This window comes from Haliotis asinina, chromosome 9, assembly GCF_037392515.1.
Source record: "Haliotis asinina isolate JCU_RB_2024 chromosome 9, JCU_Hal_asi_v2, whole genome shotgun sequence".
Classification (NCBI taxonomy): Eukaryota; Metazoa; Mollusca; class Gastropoda; order Lepetellida; family Haliotidae; genus Haliotis; species Haliotis asinina.
The window spans coordinates 17,271,315-17,296,676 of record NC_090288.1 but is presented as its reverse complement, the minus strand read 5'-3'; the positions used below and the strand labels follow the sequence as shown (position 1 = coordinate 17,296,676).

At 41.1% G+C, this 25,362-nt stretch overlaps 1 protein-coding gene across 1 annotated transcript; it reads left to right on the top strand.

Annotated features, from left to right (window-relative positions):
• The first annotated feature begins 5,260 nt into the window (after positions 1–5,260).
• LOC137295983 (autocrine proliferation repressor protein A-like) lies at positions 5,261–24,959 on the top strand. Its single transcript, XM_067827600.1, has 15 exons — positions 5,261–5,365; positions 7,227–7,433; positions 14,407–14,524; positions 15,223–15,337; positions 16,864–16,980; positions 17,466–17,561; positions 18,218–18,307; positions 18,979–19,108; positions 21,883–22,000; positions 22,527–22,614; positions 23,001–23,039; positions 23,139–23,227; positions 23,965–24,058; positions 24,276–24,341; positions 24,781–24,959. Exons 2-15 carry the CDS (start codon positions 7,244–7,246, stop codon positions 24,898–24,900), a joined length of 1,470 nt encoding a protein of 489 aa, XP_067683701.1. The 5' UTR covers positions 5,261–5,365; positions 7,227–7,243; the 3' UTR covers positions 24,901–24,959.
• The last annotated feature ends 403 nt before the right edge of the window (positions 24,960–25,362 follow it).

Here is a 25,362-nt window from a genome sequence, read left to right as displayed (position 1 = left end):
TGTTGTAGTTGATGTTGCAGTTGACCACGCAGGCTGGGTCACAGCTGCTGTTTACCCAACAACTGCACAGGGCTTGGGAATCCTCTTGTTACAAAGTTGGTATATACCTGTTCATGACACTGTTGTCAGCTCATGTGATTTTTTTTCGATGATGGAAGCATTAATTTATACAATGACAATACTCTTTTCTGAGTGAATAAATAAGAAAGTGAGTCAGGTATGGGCTGTCATTAGAATTAAACCTATTAAATTCCCAGGTTGTAGAAAATAATCAATGGGGAGACAAACTAGTCCATGCAGTCATCTAGATTCAGGGGCCCCCTCCTGAGGATCAACTGTCCCAGCCAGTTCCAACCAAGAAACAGACCACAGTCCAAGGCTGACAGGTCAACATGTATAAATTTAGAGTTGGTCATTTTAATTCTTACATATTAAAATTATCTGCCTTGAACCCACATATTTTCACGTGTGAGGAACCTTGGTTCTGATGTGAGGCAACTCGAAATCTTGTAAATCGATCGATGAACACAACAGTAACATTTAAGGTTAAAGCTTTTTCTCCGTCGTTTAATTAGTTCAGGAGAAAACGTTGGTTTTGCACGACATTTTAATAAGCGGTTCACACCTACCATGTAAAAAACGGATATTTTATAGCAGCACTACTGTTTAGGTGGACAATGGGATCATGTAACTGTCGACAATCTTGGATCTCTTCAGTTAATGACATTGATGCGAAAGTAAAATGACACAAGCTCAGTATTTCTAAAGGTAGAACCAGTGGAAAAGGCTTCGTTTCATCTGAATTACTTGGTTCCGACATAAGTATTCTTCACAGAAATGATTCCTTAGAACCAGCTGGTTGAATGATGTCGGGATTCAAATCTCAATTTTACCCCAAGAACTGTGGTGAAATGTATTATGGTATTGTTTATCGCCGCAACCAGTAATATTCCATTTATATGACAGTAAATAATGGAGTCTGCACCAGATAATCTAGTGAGCAACGCCATGTGCATCGATCTGCGCCACTGGGATACCGTGACATGTATCAACCAAGTCTGTAAGTCGGACCATCCGATTCCGTTAGTCGACTCTTAGGACAAACAATTGGTTGGTGAAGACCGATTGTAACCCGCATAATCACCGATCTGTCTGATACATACTGATCTTATTGATTTCGATGCCTACTGTTGTGCATTCTGCAGACTTAATGGCAATTTCCATATATCCACAAAAAGTATCCAAGACACAGACTCGTGTGTGTTTGCTATAAATTAATTCGGTGCCGATTGATCGTACACTTTTTGGACATACATATGTTCCCACACTCAACACAGATAAAATACTTATCTCAGCTGACAGAAATGTTTGATATAACCTTTAAATGGTACATATAAAATCAATACACCGAAAAAGTAGAGATTTAAACCCAAATTTCGTCAGCGAATTGTATTACATTTGAAGTTAATCCGTAAACTTCGTGATAGTAAATTACTATTACATTCAGTGAATGTATTGTACGAGGTTTCTGTCGTCAAGCTCGACCGAACACCACGCATGGCATACGCGAAAAGCAAACAATCCCATGAAATGTACATGATTCTTTCATGTCATGTTAGAGTTAGCGCAGACGCAACAGACCCAGGGAACCAGGCGGCTTTCATGTAAAGAGAACTTGGTGTGCACCACGTGATCTGACGTATATCTTTCGTAGGATAAATCCTTTAAGTGAGATTAAGCATCTGTCAGATGCAGTTGGCCTTCACGTTGATACATTAGCCCTCCACTCTACAAATGTTGTTTTGCTTAAAGTAGGAGCGGAACAAGTCGAGACCTGCTCGTTACGTGGTAACGCTTGCGAGGTTTTGTTAAATGAACTCTCATCTTGGAATGGGAAGAGATAAATGTGTCTGAGGTTACACTTTCATGTTTTACCTCTTGTCAGGACATGGTTAAAACGGTTAGATGTGAAAAAATATTCGCGCCGTTTGTGACTGAAAAGAACATGACTTTGTAATAAAAACGTATGATACAAATGGCAGCACAAACTCCTTGTGCGGCATCACTGGCGTTAACGCCTCATGCATACGATACAGGAGAGTCGTGAATGCCAGCCAGTTTTGCAGAAATGGGAAGCATCAGCCATGAAACTATAAATAACAAATGGCACCACTATATATTTATATGTTACATAAAAACAACCAGTTTCAAGAAGATATCTGGGATATTGTAGAGCTCTGTTCCGGAAACGGAGCCAGTGACATTTTCAAGTGGTTTCGTACTGGTATGAAGACGGCCCCGTGTTTGTCTCCCTGTGTAGATCGGGTGTACATCATAACGCATTTCTGAAAGATTTATTCCCACCTGCTCCTATCGAATTATCTACAGCTGCAAGTTGGTGCCTTCATGTTGCCACCACCTGGTAATATCGCCTTTTGGTAGTTATTCATAAGCATATGTTCACAATACAGTGGGGATCCTGAGTTCGACTCTGCTTTGAGCAGACAGTCCCAAAGATTATGGAAATAGTTTTCCCCGGTTATGTATATGACGTATTCGTGTTATCTATCTGCCATGTCTTGCCATCTTGAAACCACAGGTTGCTTAACGCTCTTGTCAACCTAACTTTGGTGACGGTGCCATCTAACAAGACACGAACGTTCCCTTATCTTTAACACGTTTCACAAAGAAACTATTATTGTGTGAAATATGGAGCCGACTGAATTTTGCTTCGCAATACACGCATTCATTAACCCGTTATCATCAATTGACCACGCGTCAAGCCACGCAAGCTACAGCTTGGACCCAGGGAAATGATTCTATACTTACTTTTAATGCCGTATCTTTGTAATGATTAACGTTTATACGTTGACATCTGACCAAATATGTAAAATCTCCACATCACCAGAGACGTGAAAATTGAGGTCATGGTTGTGGACATTCTTTCCTTGATCTCATATTTGACATCCATTTTGGGGGAGGTAGTGATGGCAGTACTACCCCTATGGACAATTAGGTGGTGTATATCTCCGTGAAATACATCGAACACAGGTTGTTTCAACAGTCAAAAAGTTTACGAACATGCACGAGTCAAACATTTGCTAAGCGATAATATATCAAGTAAATGAAGCTTGTGTTCGTGTGTTGATGTCCATTCACTAAACACACACCATAACACTACAACAAAATCGCTAAAATGGTTTAAACGCTGGGGTCTAATACGGAAGAACTCTGAAGCCCTTTAAATAATTTGATGTACGGTTCAATAAGAGACAAGGCGTCTCTATACGCTCACTGGACTGAGCCACCGAGAGGGTTAGAGCAGTTAAGTTGTATCCTGCACTTCAAACGCTGCACTTCACACTTTCGCCTATATATTGTTTTTGCCGGGACATTAGGTAATCGCTTACTATTCTCTTGAACATTTCCACATCAGTTGATAAATGCTATTATTAATGACGCTTCAATGTGCATTCGTCCATACTGACCACTGAATGCTCCCGAGCATCTATCCACAGCCAAGACTACCTTCCCATATTTTAGTGGTTTGTCTTTCAGACTTATAAAGGATTCATCGGGAGTGTTCTATGAAATGGGTGATATAAGCCGCATGTCAGTTAATTGGAACAAATTGATTGCTCAGAAAATAATTTTTTAAAAAAACGTGTGATGAATACAAATTTGCATTTTCACATTACCATTTCCCCCTTGATAAATTAATGCACCGAAAATATAGTATATAGTTCATTGTTGCCATCTAACGTATATATCTTGAGTCGTGATCAATGTCTTCGATCGCTGTGTGAAACAAATTAACGTCTTTTTGGTATTTTCATTTGCTAGGAAGGTTCTTTTGATTATTTAAACATAACTAAACTACGTTTTGCAGAATAATTGAAACTTTGATAACGCTAACAAAAACTATTCTGTGTCATTTGTTTATACCTCTGGGGTAATTTCACTCATGTCAATCTTTAAAGTGCACCTGCGGAAAAGGTTCTACTTAGGTTATCTAACTTTACATACTTGCTGGTGTGACATACATGTCTTTATGTCATGAGCCTATATGTTGATTGCTTCAGTTACATGATAAATCTATGTCGTTCAACTGATGTAACATACCGTACCTGTATAGTGTAATACCCAGATTCATCACATGTACGGTCTGGCATGTTTCCGACATCTGTAACTTCCACTGTAAACTGAGCAACGTCATAGACAACTGTTAGTTATATCTTTCTATGACAAGTTATTCCGCCATTCATTGTGTCGTTAGTGACTGATATTACAGTCACATGTATTTAGGCGACTCGTACGACAGTTACGGCATATAGTCTGTCATCATACAGACCCAGAAACAAACACATCCAAGAAACACCATGCACATCTACATTATGAAGCAAGTCTAGATTTCCACAGTTTCAAGAGAAAGTCTCAGATGTCCTTTTCATTATTTTCTATTTTTTTCTGTTATGAACCTTTTTTCTGTAAAATATGTGCATTTCAGAGACTACCGGAACAGTCTCGTTTCCTGTTTACTTGGTTCTGTCCTATTGCGCTACTTAAAGCGATAACCAGTCCAGTATTTTTAGACTATGTCATTTAACTGGATGCATAAGTATTAATCAGTGTGATTTGATAAGTCTACGCAGTTGTATATTGCAATACTAAGCTCCTTCTAATCCTAGTAAATACGTCGTACGGCGTGCTATGTCGTATTGCGAGCTCTGATAAACAGAAACCTGGAAATCGTGGAAATATCAAAACGAGGCTCTGCCGCTAGAAACGTTTAGCGGTCTCTGACGGAACTGATATTATATCAACCTCATTGTTCGTTACAGAACTACGCTCAATAAGCGCAAAACAACACATAACAGGTTTAACCAGTGAGCCAGATGCACTGTAAATCGTTTTACGACCACATCGGACAGGGGCAATCTGTGATTCCATAGTTAAGGTATGTTGCCTCAACCTCGACATTAAGTAGAGAATGACGGTGCAATAAAAGTTTAAAATTGAAATTCATTTGTAAATACCCTTTTCTTATGAAACAAGGAAATTGAATTCAGTTTAACCAGAGTTGTTTGTGGTGTCAATTTACACTTTCACACGAGAAAATTCGGATCATCTGAAAAGTAGGTCATTGTCTGAATAGGTTAATGAGACTTATGTTTCGGTATGGTAATCAATGTTTTGACATGTTGTTAGTCTATTACGGACTACTTCCGGCATATTCTAGATCTGCTCCGCAAACCCATTCAAGGAAGCAACTTATACGTCCAGCAACTGGTATTCATCAGTGTTTTGGCTTTAAACCCCGATGAAATCTCTTGCGGCAGATGACGAGGACATTTTATTCATTGGGGTATGTATAAAACATATCTGCTTTACTGATGTAGTTATTCTTGATATCGACGGTCCCTGGTGACAGTTACTGTGTTCGTATTACGCGTCCGTCAGTTTTGACTTCGACAGTGAGTGAATAATGCGGATGTTGAGGTCCCATAATATGAACGATTAAGGCGACACAACACGGTGTCCTGCCCGTTATCTATCGCGACATGGTCAGAAGGAGTTCAGGTTTTCCTACCGACCGAGATAACGATGTTCAATATACGTCACAACACTAACAATATATAACGGGCACATTAAAGCTAGAAAGACCAGAAAGATACGGATCAATATTGACCCCGAAACTTACATAATTTAAGAATAGAGTAAATGTTTAGAAATTCTTATGAGTGAGTATATATTTACTCCACTCTTAGCAATGCTCCAACAAAATGACAACTGAGGACACGGGATATGGACTTCACACATTGTAGCCATGCATATGGGGAATCGAACCCGGGTCTTCAGCTTGAAGGTTTCCCGCTTTATCCATTGGGTTACCCCCACCACCCCATGTTATGTTGTCTGTATGTTATGAATGTGTATGGTTTTACACTGGTTTTAGCAATATTCCTGCAATACATCAGCATTGGGTTTTAGACAATGTACAATTCATCATGTCAACTACCAGTTAACGTAATCAACCAAAGTAGCCCTGTCAGGGTGTGAGATCTTACACCACCATGCCCGAGGTTTCACCCCCAAAGTATCGTCTGCTGCCTTCAACACTTCCGGCTTGCATCCTACACGGAGCTGGCACGACAAGCTGTAACTGTGACTAAACCAAAGTAACTCACTCGTCACTTAGAGGTCTCTTGTTTAGTGACAGTACAGATATCACATATACATAAGCGTTTAGCTTATTATACCCTACACCAGTACGTCGCTGTTATATGATCTGATGCAGCGTGACGTGGGGAAGGCAACACGTGAACAGACGTAAGTTCGTACACACCTGAAACAGCATTTCAAGCAGGATTACCTTCTTCAAATGTCTACTTACTGGTTTACAAATAAACAACACATTGGGCTGAAGGGAGTGAAATATGCAGAAACACCGAATAAGCACCATCAGAGGCCAATGAGAAGTATATACACAAGATCCTACCAATGTATCGTAGTGTTGGTAAGCAGGTCGGTCAGCGGTCATACATGCTGTAGTTTAAACGTGTAACAGTAAATGTACAGTTCAACATTAGATGTAGCCAACATGACTGTTAATTTTTAATATATTGGCATGCCTAAAATTAGTTACATAAGTCTATCCATGGCTATGCGGTGGGGTAGTCTAGTGGTCTTCGCTCGTCACTCCGAACCGGGTTCGATTCCCCACAATTAGATTAATGCTTAGTCTCTGAATATATATAATACTGATAGTAACAAACTAACGCATACAAACTGAAAAGGAGTCCCTGGGAGACCAGAGAACCTGGGGAAATTTAGACTTGCTATATTAAGGGCTTCAGCATTGCAGAGATGGTTTGGCAGTAAAGAAAAGCATGTGGTTAGGGACTGCGAGACAGACGAGGTGGAAGGGAAATACGGTGGTTCGGGGACTGCGAGACAGACTACCCTACAATGTGTGAAGCCCTTTTCTGGTGTCCCATACCGTGATATCGAATGAATAGCCCAGTAACTCATAACTGTACTTGTTTTACACTGACTGTGCAACTTTAATAACCACGGTATGTGGCCTCCTTTGATTTGACAGGGACCCATATCATAGCTGTTCTGATGCTCTGATTAAAGTGTCTTTGCCATATCTACGACACAGCCTCCCGAGGTTATAAGTCGGTCTAAGAACCCGAATTCTTAAATGGAATACTGAATTGTAGAATCCATCGGGACAAGAATGTTGCTGAAAGTGTTATGTCTAGTGGCAGCGTTAGGTGTGATCGTCCCCACCCTGAGGGCGACCCCCCTGGACGACTACGTCAACAAGGCGGACCCCCACTACAACTACACGGTGTTGGAGTGGACGTATCGGGGCCCGGATTTCACTCTTTACCTCATCAACATGACGTCACAGCAATGGCTGACGGGTGAGAAACCATATCTTATTTAAAACTACTTTACATTATGTAACGATCCGTCAGAAGATGTTTAGGCATCACGATGTCATGGCATTGCTAATCCGGTGGTTTAAGGATCCAGAAATCGCTGAGCAGTTGCGCCCCTTGGGGGTGCCAGAATCAGCCGTTTTTTGGTTCGAGTGCCATATTCACTCAGATCACGACTCTCGTATGGAATGACTGCAGGCAATAGGTTTAAACAAGTGCTGAGAAAAGAGAGTTAAAACCTCTTGTGAGTTCTAAGCTTGTAACAGTCGTAGCCTTATCAGTATAAAATGATAGATGCAGTATGATATGAGAAACTTGACACCGTGTCCAGATTGAACATCAAAATGGGAAAGGTTTAGGCGTACAGCTGTTCCAGATGCTGCAACTTGTCGTGCAGACTTATCTCCCCTTGGGTTCGACTCCCCGACAAAGACTGATCAGTATTTACGACGCGCGTCAGCTACCTTCCACGGTGAACTAGCACTCCGTGATATGTGTTAAACTTAACTCACGTAATGCCTTGATCATCTAATGTCTAATCATCGCGACTCGAGGCAAGAATTGCATGAACCTGATAACCTTGCAAATGAGGTTTGAACGTGTGTCTGTCGACACTCATTAGCTGATGAAGACAAGGGATCACGAGAAGAAATTCCTTGTTGCTGTTACCATACACTGTCATTCGTTCACGCCATGCAATCAGCTGTTCTGTCAAATCCGGTTCCGGGGCGAACCGGTGTAAACGCCAGTTACTGTGCACTGCGGGATATACAACACAAGTCTACAGTCCTTGGAAGCTAATCATGAGGAGACATTTTGGAGTCCTCTGTATATATTGCTGTCTCAAATGTTTACTTCAAATGCGAATATCTGATTTTTCTGAAAGAGAGGCTGGAACAGGGGTGTTCAAGCCTGGTCTCAACAATATGCCGACGTATATGTCGACAGAGGAACTAGCTCAGAATCATACCTTGACGGAGACAAAAGAGATACGTCGTTCCATGGTTTTACAACAAGAAAATGCACAAAACCAAAGTTAACGGAATTGCTGGCTTAAACATAAATGAGGTGACCGGAGTTCTAGCTCAGTCTCAGGGTGTTTCGGACGAACACCACCAGCAGTTCAGTGTACAGTGCTTGAAGTGATGATTAACAATGGATATTAGGGTTATATAGAGATTTGCCATTAAGTCATACATGGCCTTACTACATGTGGTGTGCAGAGGCAAGATCTCTGCGTATGACGCTTAAGACTTGGGTTCGATCCCCGGGGAGCTACCTGGGTTCAGGTCCGAGGTGGGCACATTTGCCTAGTATTCTTGGACAAGATGCTTAGATCCACATTGTCTCCGTTCACGCAATCATCCATGGCGATGTACTGGCAATGTGAGTGTCTAGTTCATTGCGCCTAGCAGGCAACATGACTGTATGATCCCCAGGGAGTTGAAAAAGAGTGGGAATGTAGGATAGCGTCCTATGACCGGAATTAGTAATGTACGTAAGTAGCGCCGTGAACAGGTAATGTTTATCCGCTTTATGGATAAGAGCGCCATAAATGGACTATAACTATCGGTACATAGTGTTTGACCTTTGCAAGCATATGTACTATGGGTGTCCTGAATCAGTTGCTGTGACTCTTCTAAATGGCTACAGGTTACCCTACTGCATTTATGGCTCCATCTGTTCCTGCTTAAACTGCTACGACGTCTGTCCTTCCCCTGATACTACGACATCGTGAACCACGACTTCATCGTGTCAGGATTCTGCTCGTGTGGGTTATATCGTTGAGTAGAGTTTTTGCCTAGATATGACCCTCCTGCAAGTGATAGCCTGGCTGTATATGGATGTTATCGCAACTATACCAGGATCCATGTCTTTATCGACCGTCAACTGTTAACTGTCCTATAGCTGGACTACTCCAGATATGGCAGACTGCCAAAACGTCGTTGTATAACAGTCCACAAAATGGTCAAAGTTACGCTCAAGACCAAGTTAATCAACGCTGATCACCAACAACCATCTGAAAATTCTTAGAAAGGCTAAAATATCACTCAAGTTTTGTTCACTGGTTCCTGGGACCATATGCTCTTTTCTGTTTCACCAAAGACTACAGACAGTAATGTTAACTGCTGAAGTAAACGTGTTGTAATAGGCTTAAGGACAGGGCCTTTGTATTGACTCAAATGTAAGGATTTACCAAGAACATGCACAATTAGGCCATGCTTGATGCAAGAGAGGCTCTTGTGGCCCCTATTGTGAAGATCGACGCTTGTGGTGTTAATCACATGATTGTCTTGTCTAGACTCGATTATCCACAGGCTGTTTGACTATTGTCGAGTGCAGCGTTAAACAACAAGCCATAACAAAACAAAAAATGATATAAATTGTTATCGTGAGATTGCGTTTGAGATTAAGTGTAGATAGAGTGTAAATGTAAGTGTGGAAGTGTGTGCGAGGGTAGCTGTGTGAGAGTAATTGTGTAGCTCTGGACAGTAGTGAGAGTGTGAGTGAGATTTAGAGAGAAACACAACTACGAGCCGAGTGAACAATTTATGTGGACGTGAGTGTGAGGGTAAGTGCAAGTATAGATTTAGGGAGAAGTGAGAGTGTGAGTGAGATTGAGAGAGAAAGCACATCTACGAGCCGAGTGTAATGTAGGTTTGGATATGAGTTCAAGTAAAATGTGACTCCTTATATGTCATACAGACCCTGACACAAATATACCCTATCCAGCCCAACCAAGTCTAAAATGTGTGACAAGTCTAGATACCATTTTCTGAAAATGAATAAAGTCTTCGGGGTCCTTTGTCACTGTATTTTAAGAGCAATGCCATAATTTAGAAAGCGTTTTCTTTTGTAAAGCACGCTCATTTCAGAGATTAGATGCTGATGTAGGTGACTCCCTTCTCCCACAGCAATCAATGGATAGCAGCGTATATATTCACAGTGGGAGTTTTATTTATCCTATCTGTATTCAGCGCCGACACGTGTCAAAGTCTCAAACAACCCGATTGTTTTGTCTTCCACAGCACTACACATTGTGACAAATCACTTAAATCTGAAGGACAGAAAGGTACGTACAGCTATCCATCCGTCTCCAGTCACAGACTGTTACTTCTAACACATGTATATGGACTCATAAACTCCAGAAAGCCGGAGGATACATCTCCCAAAAATGCTCAGTCAAGATGGAATCAGGTCCACAAAATATATGTCAGTACCTAAACCCACAAAACTTCCCCTAAAACCATTCTCCTGAACAACGCCTTCCTGTTTGTGTTTAGTGCTAGCTTGATAGACATCTGTATGACGGAAGTTCACGAATGCTTTGAGTAACATGCCGTCTTCAGCGACACCATATATATATGATACATGTGGTAGTCACGTCGTTATTGTTCGATGGGCAGATTACGGCGTCAATAAAACGTCGTAGATCCTGTATCAGGCATGGAGCATGCATCGTCTGTACGCCGTGGTAAAGAAATGGTCGTAAAAAACAGTTAAAAGATTGATGGATGACGCGATCAAAGAATTTGTTACCCTTATGTAAGCATCAAGGTTGTCTAAGAGTCCGGCTTTATCTGAGATGTTGTTTTTTTGCGATTGATGGATATCGCCCAAAGACGTAACGCGTGTGAAGCTTGGATCTCTCACGGGCACAAACACAAACACAATATTATGGTCGAGGTCAATGGTCTGAATACAAAGGTTAAGTAACAGTGTTTGGAACGTAAGTTCTGTTCTTTATCCATATATTCAGTCAACAGGACATTTATTAATCAAAATGTCCTGTGGGTTTACAGAAACTGAGGAGAAATAGTAGAGAAACTGTGGGTTTTACAGATTCATAAGTACTTCAAGAAATACTCAATAAAGTCACAATACACCAATAAAAGTAATATGCAACTGGTAAACGATCACGGGTTTGTGTATTGTAATGTACATGTATTGCTCTTGTGCGTTAATACGTGAACGTGTTCTGCGTATGTACACAATAATAATAATAATTTGGGTTCTTATAATGCGCTAAACTCCACACAAAAGTGTGCTCAAAGCGCTAACAGAGTTCATATATCTACATGTTGACAGTCAATTTCTATTGAAGAGGTAGGTCTTGAAACAGGTTAGTGTTGAAGTTGATTTGAGATCAATAGGGACAACATTCCATATAACGGCAGCATGATATGCAAACGATCTGCCTCCAAATGTCTTGAGCCTTATGTTGGGGACCTTTATAGGTGTTGCTCACTGGAATGGAGTGTTCTTGTAGGGACATATTTTCTACCAGTTCACATAGATAACTAGGTGCTGTATCATTGATACACTGATATGTGAGTGTGAGGATCTTATAATGTATCCGTTCTTTGACAAGCAGCCAGTGGAGGTACCTGAGTGCTGGACCGATATGACAGGACTTTTTTGACAGTGACAATTCTAGCCGTTGAGTTTTGAATGTTTTGCAACATTTTGATTTGTTGCATTGGAACCCCTACAAGGAGACTATTACAATAGTCAATCCTGGCAAGAATTATTGAACGTACAAGTGCTGCAGCCGTCTGTTCTGTGAGAAGGTGGCGTATATTACCTATATGTTCCTTAGGTGAAGGTAGCATTTTTGACGAGGTCATTTATGTGCTTGTCCATATTGAGTGATGAGTCTAGTCTCACACCCAAGTGTCTCACGTCTGTCGAAAAATTGATTTCATCACTGCCGACTGTGATATGAGTTGCTTTGATCCTTTGCAGCCTTTTCTCAGGTCCTATGAGCAAAGCCTCGGTCTTATCTCTGTTTAACTTCAGCATGTTGGCATTCATCCAGGCACTAACTCTGGATGTACAATCTTCCATCGCCCCTTGTCCTGATTTCTGTGACTGGTCATCAAACGCAAAGCAGTTGTACAACTGTATGTCATCAGCATAAAAATTATTATCGATGGCACAATTACTAATGACAAGAGAGACGGGCTTGCTGTAAAGCGTAAACAGTACAGGGCCCAGTACCGAACCTTGTGGTACACCACGAGTCTAAAGAATGTTTTCATATGATGTAGCATTAATGCTAACCCTCTGGTATCTGCCTCTCAGGTACGAGCGGAACCAGTCCAAAACAACGCCGTCTATACCGTATTCGATACGAAGTCGGTCTATCAACAAGGTGTGGTCAACAGTATCAAATGCTGCTGATAAATCTAACAAGCAAAATTGCAACATTTCCGTCATCCACACTGGTCCTCAAGTCGTTTAATACTTTATTGAGAGCTGTCTCTGTACTGATTGGCTTCTGTAAGCCGACAGATACCTATCAAGTAGGCCCTGAGAATGAAGGTGATTCAGGAATCATATTTTAACTGCTTTCTCCAAGATCTTGGATAGAAATGTCAGATTTGATACCGGCCGGTAACTTTGCAGTTTATTTCGATCAAGATTAGGCCTCTTAATAAGCGGTTTAATAACGGCAGTTTTCGTGCATTTTGGGACTTGTCCTGAAGTCAAACTGCGGTTTACAATTTCTGTAATAACAGGCAAGAGACAGTCCAGAACTTCCAGCAACAACTTAGTAGGTATGGGATCGAGCTGGCAGAATGTTGGTTTTGAACTCTGGATCAACTTAAGAATATATTGTGAACATATATCAGGTGTGCGTCTGTGCTTTAACTGGAAACGTCATCACGAGGATTATATAGTGACAGAAATGGTGATGATATTTTGGTACAAGAGTGACATACATGATGGTTCTGTTGATGTTGTTGATGAACGGTTGTGGCTGTGATGGTGGCCATGTTATTGCACACCTGATACTGATGGAGCGAGCAATGGGGATGGGTGATCGGGAGCTGATGTTTGTGTTGTTTGATGATACGACGACAGCGTGTGATGATATAGACGGTGAGTTTGGCGACGATGTTGAAAGATAGAGATATGCCCTGTTTTGAATGATATAATGGATAATGATCGGTGTTCGGGAGTTTGCAACGAGTGAGCGAGTATGACTTAACGTCTCTCTGAAGAGTACTCATGCCCGTGGGACTACAGCTTCATGTCTGATTAATGCCTGAAGTATTGCGTGTTTACCACTTTGTATAAGCCATGTGAATTAATATGGTGTTGGCAAACATGGAACATTAATTGGAGCCAATTCCATTTTTCTGGGAATATCAGCACCCATGCTTCCGGGTTTGCGACGATGTAAGGTGCGAGTGGTGCATAGTAAGTGATGATGATATGTAATCATATCTGTGGCAGAAACTGTTGGAAATATATTGTAGTAATTCTCACTGGCAGCACATAGTTTGACTATTAGTTGAGGGGTGTCAAGTGATGTCTTGCTAGATTGGAACATTTGTGAAAGGCTAGTCGAATATAAAGATTTTCTACTAAACGTAAAATTATTAGTCCGTTTGTAGCTTAAGCTTCAGGGCCGCGTTTCTGAAAGCTCTCGTAAGCCTCAGATCTCGTAAGTTTTCTCGTAGCCATTGTACCTTCTGTACTGTAACACGGGAGCTACGGATTCTACGAGAAAAGTTACGAGATCTTAGGCTTACGAAAGCTTCCTGATACGGGGTCCAGGATCGGACACTTTGGAAAAGGTGTGTACGATTTGACTTGTTTCATATTTACTTCCCAAGTGATCATGAGTTCTGACGCCTGTGTTGATACCGCGTTACTGCTGTCTTACTTGATCCACTGCATTGCCGTCTTGTCTTTACTGTTATTGATATAAGTATAAGTTATTGATTATTTGTCGATAATGATGTATAGATTTCACAATGTAGTTCTGATTTCAGTTGAACGTTTTGAGTTTCAAATTTGAAATTAATTCGAAGCACAGTACAGTTAGTCCCACATAGCGGGACACATCTGTTCCTTAAACATGTTCTCGTATAACGGTTCCAGCTGGAATAACAGTGTCAAACACTTCAGCTAATGTCTCACACACATTCTGTTGACCATTCAGAAGTTGAGGTGGAGCACCCTATCTGGTGGCACTATATGATCGTGGCGGTACCAGACAACCTAACCAGGCCTGACGCAGGCTGTCTGTATATCTCGTATGGCGACAACGATTACAGCAGGTGAGAGCTGTGTTTACCCAGGTAATGTACCGGCTGTATATTAGTTTGCCTTCGCATAACGCACAGGTATATACAGAAAATATGTATCAACAATAACGATGCCAATATAAGCATATTCGATTTTCTGCACATGGATGTATAATTTTTCACACTAATTAGAGGGTTAGTTAAATAAAGTGTTGGAATAAATAAAATATCACAAATCAGCCAAATCATGTGTGAAGATGTGCAATACCTGTGGAATGTTGCGTATAACTTTGAACTATTATTTGAAAAAAATATGTACTCGACCTACCATAAGTAGTATTACAGCTGTATCACATGATTGATTTCGAACCTAACAAACGGGTAGCGGACAGCAGGGGTATTGTAAATGTTATTCGTACAAACTGCCACTTCTGTCTTATGAATAAATATTAAGTCACTAAAATTTTCGGGATGCACATGCCTTATTGGCTTAACTTGTGCGGGACTGTGTGTAACGAAGTCACAAAAACTTCCCCTCGTGACGTCGAAACCCCACATGGGCACTGTGTGTGAAACCCATTTCTGCTGTCTTGTCCTCGGTAATGCTGGAATATTGCTAACAGCGGCATAAAACCATACTTACTCGATTTGTGACGTAGTCCTAACTGAATGAGATTCTAACCTGATAACTTGTTTCAGTTCATATGTTTGACTGTTGTTTTTATTCATAGTTTCACTCCCGACGTGGGAGACGAGTTTATCAGCTTCATTGCTCTGATGGCGGTCAGTACGGGAACCATATGCGCCAATCTCAGACAAGTGCCGAACCAGCCGGTTGTGTTCAAGGTACATAACATGCCCGTCACAATGACTTCATGCTCCACATCTATCAGCCTGTTGAACATGTTGAACACACCCAGATTCCGGTATTATCAATCAGCGGACGACCTTGCACATCATGCATGATATTGCTGGGGTTGGTTCTATTTTCCTCGCAAACTACTCCATAAAACGTGTCCCTACAACGACAGATCGACGGATTCCATTTAAGTTGCTAACGAGATGTGACTGGGAAAGAGTGATTTTACGGACAAGTTGACTGTAGAAAACGCACGTATCATCAAAACGCCAGTTGAATCTCAAACAGCTGTTGATGAAATGTACCATTTGAAAAGACGCTTATATAGCTAGTTGAATTAACTAGACTAGTTTTTACTGTGTCAGTGCGGCAATGCCCATGTTCAACAAATCTTACCGCCGGAGGGACATGTGCGCAAAATATTCCGTGAATGTTTTACAGCTGATATTGGGCAGAATAGCATAACGCTGCTCTAATAAGGTGTAAAACGTGACTGTGTATGTAATCAGCCGGATGTTTTCACATTTCAAAGTTTACCTTACCTGATCTTCGGTTATGTAATCAGACATTTTCTTAATTCGCGATCCAGTGACGAAAATACTCTTCGTCCGAATTGAATACAGAATTGCCCGACGCGTTCACACATCGATTATTTTACGAACGTTTCCATATATTCGGATGGCCTGTTTTCGCTAACATTAAGTAACACTTATGACAAATCAATTAATCAAAAAGTGTCACTGTCAGCTAGGATCGATCGATCCTTAATACCAAATGAACAGTCAGATATAAGGAACGAAAGTTCTTTTGCTATGCAGATTTTCTATTGCAATTCAAACTATTCAAGTCCTTCGTATACAGACGTTTCACTGGATCAGTGAGTACGTTCGGAATCCTGACTGACCTGCCCTTCGCCTGCTACAGATGACTTCAGTTAGCATGACATTTTTGTTGCTGAATGTGTCTGTGTTTATTTAACATTCTAAATAGCATTGTTTTGTCATAGTAAGAATTCAAATTTGAATTCACAGTGTCGTTTTGGGGTCTGTTTGTAAGAGTATTTATGAAAAAAATATGGGACTTAAAGCAATAGAATTTTCTGGTCTTTTCACAACACTTCTTAGCAACTAAACATATTTGGTATACTCCCCGATAAAGTGTTAGCTGTTCAGTGTTAGATTTTTAAAACATTGGAATGTGAACCTTCTGTGAGAAACTTTAACGCCAACACGCCACCTTGTTACAAAACCTGCCTGAACGGACTATAAAATTCCTTTTACTGTGGAGATACAGTATTCAGAATGGAAAGGTTGTTATCGTATAGGCGCCAGACATGTGTGTGAAAGTGAATGAATTTTAACTAGTATTGTTCACACAGTGTGAAACATTCTTATGTTGATTACACACATTGCTTTCTTATTTATTTAGAAATTAGACGTTGTAAATGAAGACTTGAAATTGTATTGCTGCCATTTAAATGCTTCGGTTTTCGTTGATGACTGTTGTTTCCCAGAACGATCCCAGCCATTCGAGCCGATCTGAGGACGCCGTGATAGCATGGACTTGGAAGGTGTTTGTGGAGGACCACCCCGACAGACCAGAGTGGCTGCTTCGGTTGCCAATGACGAAGGTACGCATGTCAGTCTCGTTATTCCGGACTGTTGGACCTGATCGAAGCAGCGGATGAACATTCGGTGAAGAGTATTTGGATTTTTTCTCCGTTTTGAGACGTACTTCAGTTGTTACACCATGAGCCAACTTCAGGCTGGATAAAAGCCTATTCTTAGGCCTGTGGTGAACCTAATGAGTAATGAACTGTGTTCCCAAGCTAGGTTCATGATATGGGCGAATCTAAGATCTGAACCTACGGTCAGCGGATCCTGGTACTACTAGGGGATGCGACTCTGAATGACTGCACAGTGACTTTAGTCTAAGTGACACAATATGAATCAATACCATTCAGCTAGATCATTAGATTATTAGAAATGAATTCTTCGTGATACGGTTCACGTAGCTTGCGCCTCGTCCCAAGCACAAGATACGTCTGTATTTATAAGGACATGCTGCATGTCGTGTCCATGTACTGATACTTCGTTTTCTCCATGTTTTATGTAGTCAGCTGTGCGAGCTATGGACACAATGACGGACTTCGGCAAGAAGGTCAACCCCCAGTCTAACATTCAGAGGTTTGTGGTGTGCGGGGAATCCAAGGTAGGTTACCAATGTTCAGGAATGTATGCCTCAGCAATTGTACATTTGTATACAGTAAGGAATCTTGAATTCTCAAAATTTATCCTAGCTTCCTTGTATATTATGTATACCAGAGAAGTCTTTACAGACCAACTGGTCCATCTAGGCTGCTGGTATCAGGTTGTAACACTTGTAACACTGCTGTTTGTGCATACTTGTGGATAATATGTCTTGACACTTGTCAGCAATTTACCACTGACAGCTAGTCAAAACATGACCATCTGAGCAGATCCTGCCATTGGAAGACGCTGACTTGTGAAAAAATGTAGCAAGCTAAGCAAATTGGTGTTATTCATGTACATATAAAAGCCGGGTGGACAGGCATGTAGGGACAGAGCCGGCAGACGGCGGGAAGGGCGCGGACAGCCCAGCAGAAGAGGCAAACCAGGGATTTAAAGGGACGGGCTGACCAGCCAGTCTAGCCATCAACTGCCCAAGTGTCAGCCTTATCTCGTCGCCTTCCCCTGGTAGCCTCTGCTGGACGCTACAAACTGTATATTTAGTGTTCGCCCCATCCCAGGTGTACTCAAGAAATAAAGCTACCATTCTTTGTACGACACTGAGTCTCGTGTTGTCCCGCTTCCCCTGGGGGTGTAACACACTTGATGTTGTTACAGCGGGGCTGGACGACGTGGACAACGGCAGCAGTAGACAAAAGAGTCGTCGCCATAGCTCCCATCGTCATGGATTTACTTAATATACAAAAGGTGCGTATCTGTGACAGTGAGTCGGGATGTCCACTTCTAACTGTTGAAGACTTATTACTGTAGGGGATGTGAAGAATTGTCTTCAAATAAAACGATTTTTGAAGTCAAACGCATGGTCGATCGCCATACGGCCATGGCATCTCAGAGGAAGTGGTTTATCATGCCTCATCATGTACGGGATTCCCGTTCAAGTCTCCATTTTAATGCACCTAGAGGCTTGGTTCACACTGGTGCACAGTGCACGGGCTTTCATCTTTTCTATAACGCGATCTTAGCTCTTTGACAATCGTAAGCCATGGTTCAAGTTCGATCGTCTTTACACAATGTTCTGACTTTCTTTGGGTGGGGGACGGGGCCAGATTTTCACACATACCCTGAAGCAAACTTTCACATACGGGAACGTTCTCGTCCACAGGTGCTCTTACCTTTGCCTTACCCTCTCACTTTAGAAACAGGCCCTAAAACTCGTGAACACAAACATCTTAGACTCCTATCCTACATTGCTATAAATCTGCAAACAGTTAAGTTTATATGTATCTATTTTGTTTTAATTGAAAAAATAAACCCCACCTATTCAGCTTTGTTACAAAAACTGTCTAGTGTCATATGTTGTCATTTGCTCTGCACTTTCCCCTATGTACCACTAGACATCTCAACCTTGCTCCTGACAGAATCTTCACCATCACTACCGGTCACTAGGAGGGTGGACGTTTGCATTCAGCGACTACTACAGCCTCAACTTCACCAGTCAGCTTGACAACCCCAACACTAAACTCATGAGCGACATCGTCGACCCATATTGTGAGATATAGAACATTTAACTCTCAGTCAGCTCAGCTAGTTTAATCCCTCTTTAACAAAATCTGTGTCGAAAGGATTTAACTGATTCCATGTCAAAATGATAAGTGCACTCTTAGCTCACCGAAGAAAACACTCATGTGAGATAGTGTGTTTCGAACCATATTATCAACAAGCCACAAAAGCGTCCTTCTTGGAAACTGCAACGTATCCAAAGTACTTGGGTAAATGAGTTGATAAACAATGCAAAGCAGATAAACAATCATTGACTTACGGGTCCAAAATATTTACGTCAATAACAAACATCAATGTTGAAACGTCGCAGTATCAAAGAGTGAGTTGCGTTCAAAGTCGCTTTGAACGGAATCATATCGCGGCATATCTGCTTGATGTGGGATGAAAGCCCGAAATAATGCTGGTCTCGGATGTTTACGCCCTTGGTGAAACCCACAAGCACCGTCCACAGGTAGGATGGCGTCAAAAGTAGAAAACTATTACTGCAATATTGTGGTTCGCGTCACGAAACATATAAAACATTATCTGTCCAATAGTATGTACATAATAGTCCATAGGCAGACGTGTTTATTATTGTTATATCACATACAACCAGCTAGTGAATATTAGTGAAAAAAATGTCCACGGTCAGCACTGGTATTGGCATATCTTCCGAATATTTCGCGTTACTGTGTTTTCTATGCAAAGAGGAATCTGGCCTACAAACAGATCATCGTTTTCACGTGTAGCCACAAATTCTTGCGCTCAAGTAATGATGTTCAAAATACATACATACATACATACATACATACATACATACATACATACATACATACATACATACATACATACATACATACATACATACATACATACATACATACATACATACATACATACATACATAAAGCGCTTGTCATCAATGTAATTGCTCAAAAGCGGCATCTGAGTCCACTTTAACCATGTGTAGAGGTGAACAGGTGCGTCTTGAGACCACTATCAAAATTTGATAGTTCTATTTCGGAAAGAAGGATGGATGGTAAATTGTTCCAGAAGAAGGGTCCTGCTCTAGAGAAGGATCTGTCACCATATGACTTAGTTCTAGTATGTGGTATTTCAAGGAGAGACTGGTCTCTTCAGCGGAGTGATCTAGTTGGGTGATACAGTGTCAGGAGATCTGAGAGGTATTTTGGCGCTAGACCGTTTATAAGCGCTTGTAAACAAGGAGCAGGACATTGTAGTCAATTCTGAAGCGAATGGGATACCAGTGTAGAGTTTTGAGGACAGGAGAGATGTGATCAGTCCTGTTAATTTGACAGATCAATCTTGCGGTTGAATTTTGTGTCATCTGTAACCTATAAAGGACTTGTTTTGGCACACCATACAACAAAGAGTTACAATAGTCCAAGCTGATGTCACACGTGCCTGAACAAGAGCTTGTGCAGATTTCACGTCCAGGTATCGATGAATCATACCGATGTTACGCAGATGGAAATGAGATTGGCGACTGACATTGATAACATTGGGTTCATGCATGCTGAGGGAAGAGTCAAAGATTACACCAAGATTGCGAACACGTGGGCGCACTGTTATTGCAGATTCACCGATGCAAAATGTCAATAATTACCTTTTCTTTACAAATATTAGGGTAATAATAATACAAGAATGTTTGTTCCTAGGAATCTAAATAGCAGTAAAGAATGCACTTCCAAATATATCCAACTAACCCAAGTTCAACTTATGTTAACCTTTAAAAACGAAAATGACGAAAAATTTGTCCATCGTTTGTATGGTACATGTACTTTGATAGCAAGCCCGCATTCCATCAAAGTCCTATCATCTGAAAATAGATATCCGGCATTGGCAAGTGCCATTATCATTATGGTATGGAGTAGCAGGAAGCATTAGACTTGTATTCTTAGCGCAAATGGAGAAGATGACAGTGCTATCCTTGACCATACCCTCTTGACATTTGCGAGAAACCTGAAGCACACCCATTCACTAAAGCACTTTAACTAATTCGAGAGTAAAACGTTTTTAATCCAGTTTTACAATGATTCTCTGAAGTTAAAATTGTCTAGCGTTCCTTGTATGAGACTGCAATCAACAGAATCAGAGGTTTTCTCGAAGTCAATTATCAGTAATACTCCAGGAATGTCCATGTACTCTACACATTCCTTTGTGTCACGAATGAACCCAGTACATACACCGATGTCTTTTACCGTGTCTGTTTGCGATAACACTCTTTTTGATCTTCACTAATAACTGTAGGCAGCATCGTTCTTATTCTGTTTGCGAAGGTCCAATTAAATACAGCATGTTAGGAAACTGTGGAGGCTTAATCTTCTCTCGGAATACATGTAAATGCACCCTGTTTTTTCACTGATGAAAAACTCTCCTTTAAGAAACATTTGCTGAAGAATTGGTTAAGTATTGATTTACAATTTCAAAACATAAAGATTTTTGTAAGAGCCAATAGTGAAAATGGTTCCTGAGATATCCCCAACCCCACTACAAATCATGTTTCTTATTCTACAAGGTTAACGTATTTTCCTGGTGATATCATGCTATATTTGAAAATACCAAATGTTCGCAGAGAGAATAATTGAAGAGGTAGTAATGGGCGGATACAAGGACCCAGGTATAACATGACAATAAACCAAAGCTGTATTATGAGGGTGCAAGCAGCAAGGTAAAACAACTAGGTGAAAATGGGGGAAAAAAACAATAACACGAAGCTCTAAGCATCATGACCCACTGAGGTGTGTGTACGTATATTTCAGCCTACATTGACCGGCTGACAATGCCGAAGTACATCGTTACCACGGGAGGAGACGAGTTCTTCCTTCCTGACGATTCTAAGTTCTACATCAACGATCTGAAGGGAGAGACATACCTCAGGTACACAAATGAGTCTGCAACACTTCATAAATCTGTGACACCTTCCTTAAATCATACTTAATAGTGAGCGAGTGTGGTCTTACAGCACTTCGACCAATATTCCATCAAGCATGTTAATGGCAACCAGAAATGGGTTAAACGCACTATAACAATGTTTGGACCTTTCGGCGTTAAAAGGAAAGGGTTTAACCTGTGGGCTACATCACTTTCCCTAAGAAGTCAGTCTATGTATGGCGGTTTCTGATTACTGAAATACTATTCCTTTTCGTCTGAAGAGGACACAAACAGGGTCGGGAGGTCAGGTTCGCTGACGCGGTTGACGCATGCTACCTTATCCAGTTAGCTGAGATAACTGACCAATCACTGGATTTCTGGCCGATTATTTGCAGAACTCCCTGACATGGCTGGAATATTGCTGATTGGGGCTCAAACAGCTGGTAAACAATTCATGGGTTTTAATAGAGAACGTAAACGATTGCCTGTTTAATCAACCTGTTTAACATGTTTTGTTGTATCCCCGCTGAAGGAGAATTCCCAACGCCGAACATAGTCTAACGTTCCATCGGATCTCGCTCTTCTTCGGCATACAGAGCTTTTTCCTCAGCGTCCTTGAGGTGAGAGACCCACTATGTCTTTCTGTCTGTCTTTAACTGGTATTTACTGTTTCTTTGACCAAGACTCACTTAGTCACAAATATATTTTCTTATTTCGATGTCTTTGAGGCGTTATTTTAAACTTTATTAAATGCACTTTATTACACATACATTATTCATTTGTGTAGAAATGAAGCTCATGCTCTTGAGCACTGGATTGTCTGGTCCAGACTCGATTATTTAGTATAGCTGAAATATTGCTGAATGCGCCGTTAAAGAACAAACCAACCAACCAACCAACCAACCAATACATACGTATTGTTATTTGAAAAATAGAAACTATGTGGTTGGAATTTGAAGAGGTGTGTAGATATTGATACTTACATACTCTCACCAAAATGTTTCAGAATACGCCACGGCCTAAGTTACGCTGGGAGAAAAACTATGTAAGTTCTGTTTCTGCTATTGGAGACTACGACCATGTAACTCTCACCAACTCGTGAATATTGAGCTATGCCATATATCATGCTTGTATATTTGTTTAGACTGCCGATGGAGGAATCCTGACTTTTTACAGCAACGTAAAGCCCTTAACTATTGGTGTGCAGCATGCGCGCACGATCGGGCCTTACAGGTAGGTGTCCAGCACATCCACTCAGTCGGAACTCACAGGTAAGTGTCCGCAAGTAGGTTGGTGTGCTGCACATCCATTTTGTATATGTTATTAGATTGATAATGTATGTGTCTTGTCAGCGCTATAAACAACCGGCGCTTTCGTCATGACAAATATAACACCTATTATTTTACACCGCCTGTAATCAGGACATCCTCGATATCTCCAGGGTTTAAAATCTTCATTATGCCCTGGGTGTATATAAGGCTAGTCCCGATGAATGTTTTACCTCTCTTGGCTTTTTTTGGTTTGTTTGTTGTTTTCTTTTTTGTCTAATCAGATGTCAATGCTGGGAAGTTAGAGTACCAATCACAACTCACTTTCGCTTCTTAAATTATCTAACCGATTACACTTGGCAACACAAATCATACAGTTACACTGAAAGAGGTAGAAGGAGTTCTTGTATACATTATTTTTTTTTCAAAGTTTTGGACCTGTCAATGTGACTGTACGATTTCCCCAAAATCAGAGTGGAACTGCGAACAAATCTTGGCAGCCGCGCATCCCACCTTTGTTGACACTACGGCTGCAGATGCATCCAGAGTATATAGTGGAGACCCTGGAGATATCAAGCATGCGACCACAAGAAACCAGCATGACAGTGTACATATTATTAAGTCCATTTGATACATTTTAAGTATTAAGTTAATTACATCATCAGTCATTGTGTGCGTAACCGTGATTTTCGTTCGCTGCAGACGCGACTTCCGGTTGGCAACTGCGGATCCAAATAACCCGGATGGATTCCTCCCTCAGCTTGTTGTGTGGATCAAGGATGATGTGGACTTCATGGTACGCTGCCTTGCCTACCTGTATAACTTAAGGGGCAGAATACGAACAGACTAACACATTTACGTGCTGCTAATAAACGGCACCACAAACTGTTATGCAATAATCATGTCTGGTATAGATGTAGTACAAAACGCGACGTGCTGAGGTGTTTTAAGTTGTGAAGTAGTGGCTTTAGTTAAAGCACACATCCAGTACAACGTTTCTGCATCTGTTGCAGGGTGAGTGGGTGTATCGGGCTACATTCAAGAATCCCCCTGAAGGTTGGCTGGCCTTTTATATGGAAGTAAGTCGTAATACTACTTGGGTGAATAATCATTGTAAACTCTAAGATCGCTTTCTGCAAGTAAGCCCAGGGCTTCTCACATTGTACCCAAATTGGGAATCGAACCAGGGCCTTCGGCGTGACGAACGGGTGCTTTAACCACTTGACAACCACACCTTTCCAAAAACAAACGATGGCCACGTTCTTTTTGTGAATGTCTAGGCCTGTTGTGATGTCACTCTAGCATTCATACCTAGGATCAGATCTATATTAACCTCAGCAAAGATCAATGTGGCCCTTGTTTATCAAAGAACTGTTAGTGGTTCTGATCATACATTTTGATCGGCACAATACATATATATCCAGTTTGCCAGAAACGTGATATACAGGAATGTTACCTTGGGCAAGACGCACGGAGTGTATCGCAGATGTCATTCCAGTTTTGGTTTATCATTTACAGGCCACGTTTCCAGGTCCGGGTGTGACCAACTTTGAGTTCTGTTCCGAGACGATGATCATCCCTAATACCTACCCCTTTCCAGATTGTCACGGGGCGGACTGTTTGGGGTCACTAGTCTAATTATGCATTTCAAAAACAGTCTTGATTCACATATTAAGAAAATAAAACATTGATCATGACAGCGTTCAAATTCTCTTTTACAAATTTCTTATATCCAACTCTCGTGAAACACATTTTTTTCATTCCATAGAAAGTACAAAACAGTCGGTCTAAGTTACATAAGAAATGGGATAATTATCTCCTTTTGCCTTAGTAAATAGGGGAAACATATCAACTGACCTGTTTAGACAATGGAGGAAATTAGTTACGGTACAAAACAGACAAATACGAAATGATTTCCAGTCTGAAAAACTGAAACTTGCTACTCAGTGTAGCATTGCACAATTCACCCACTAATCATCGACGTCTTTAACAAAGTAACCTTTTCTGACCTATATTACCTTACCCTGAAATCTGTGGCGTTTTGTCGATATATGTTGGGTGTTCAACTAAACCCCCATAAAACACTGAGATGGATTAAAA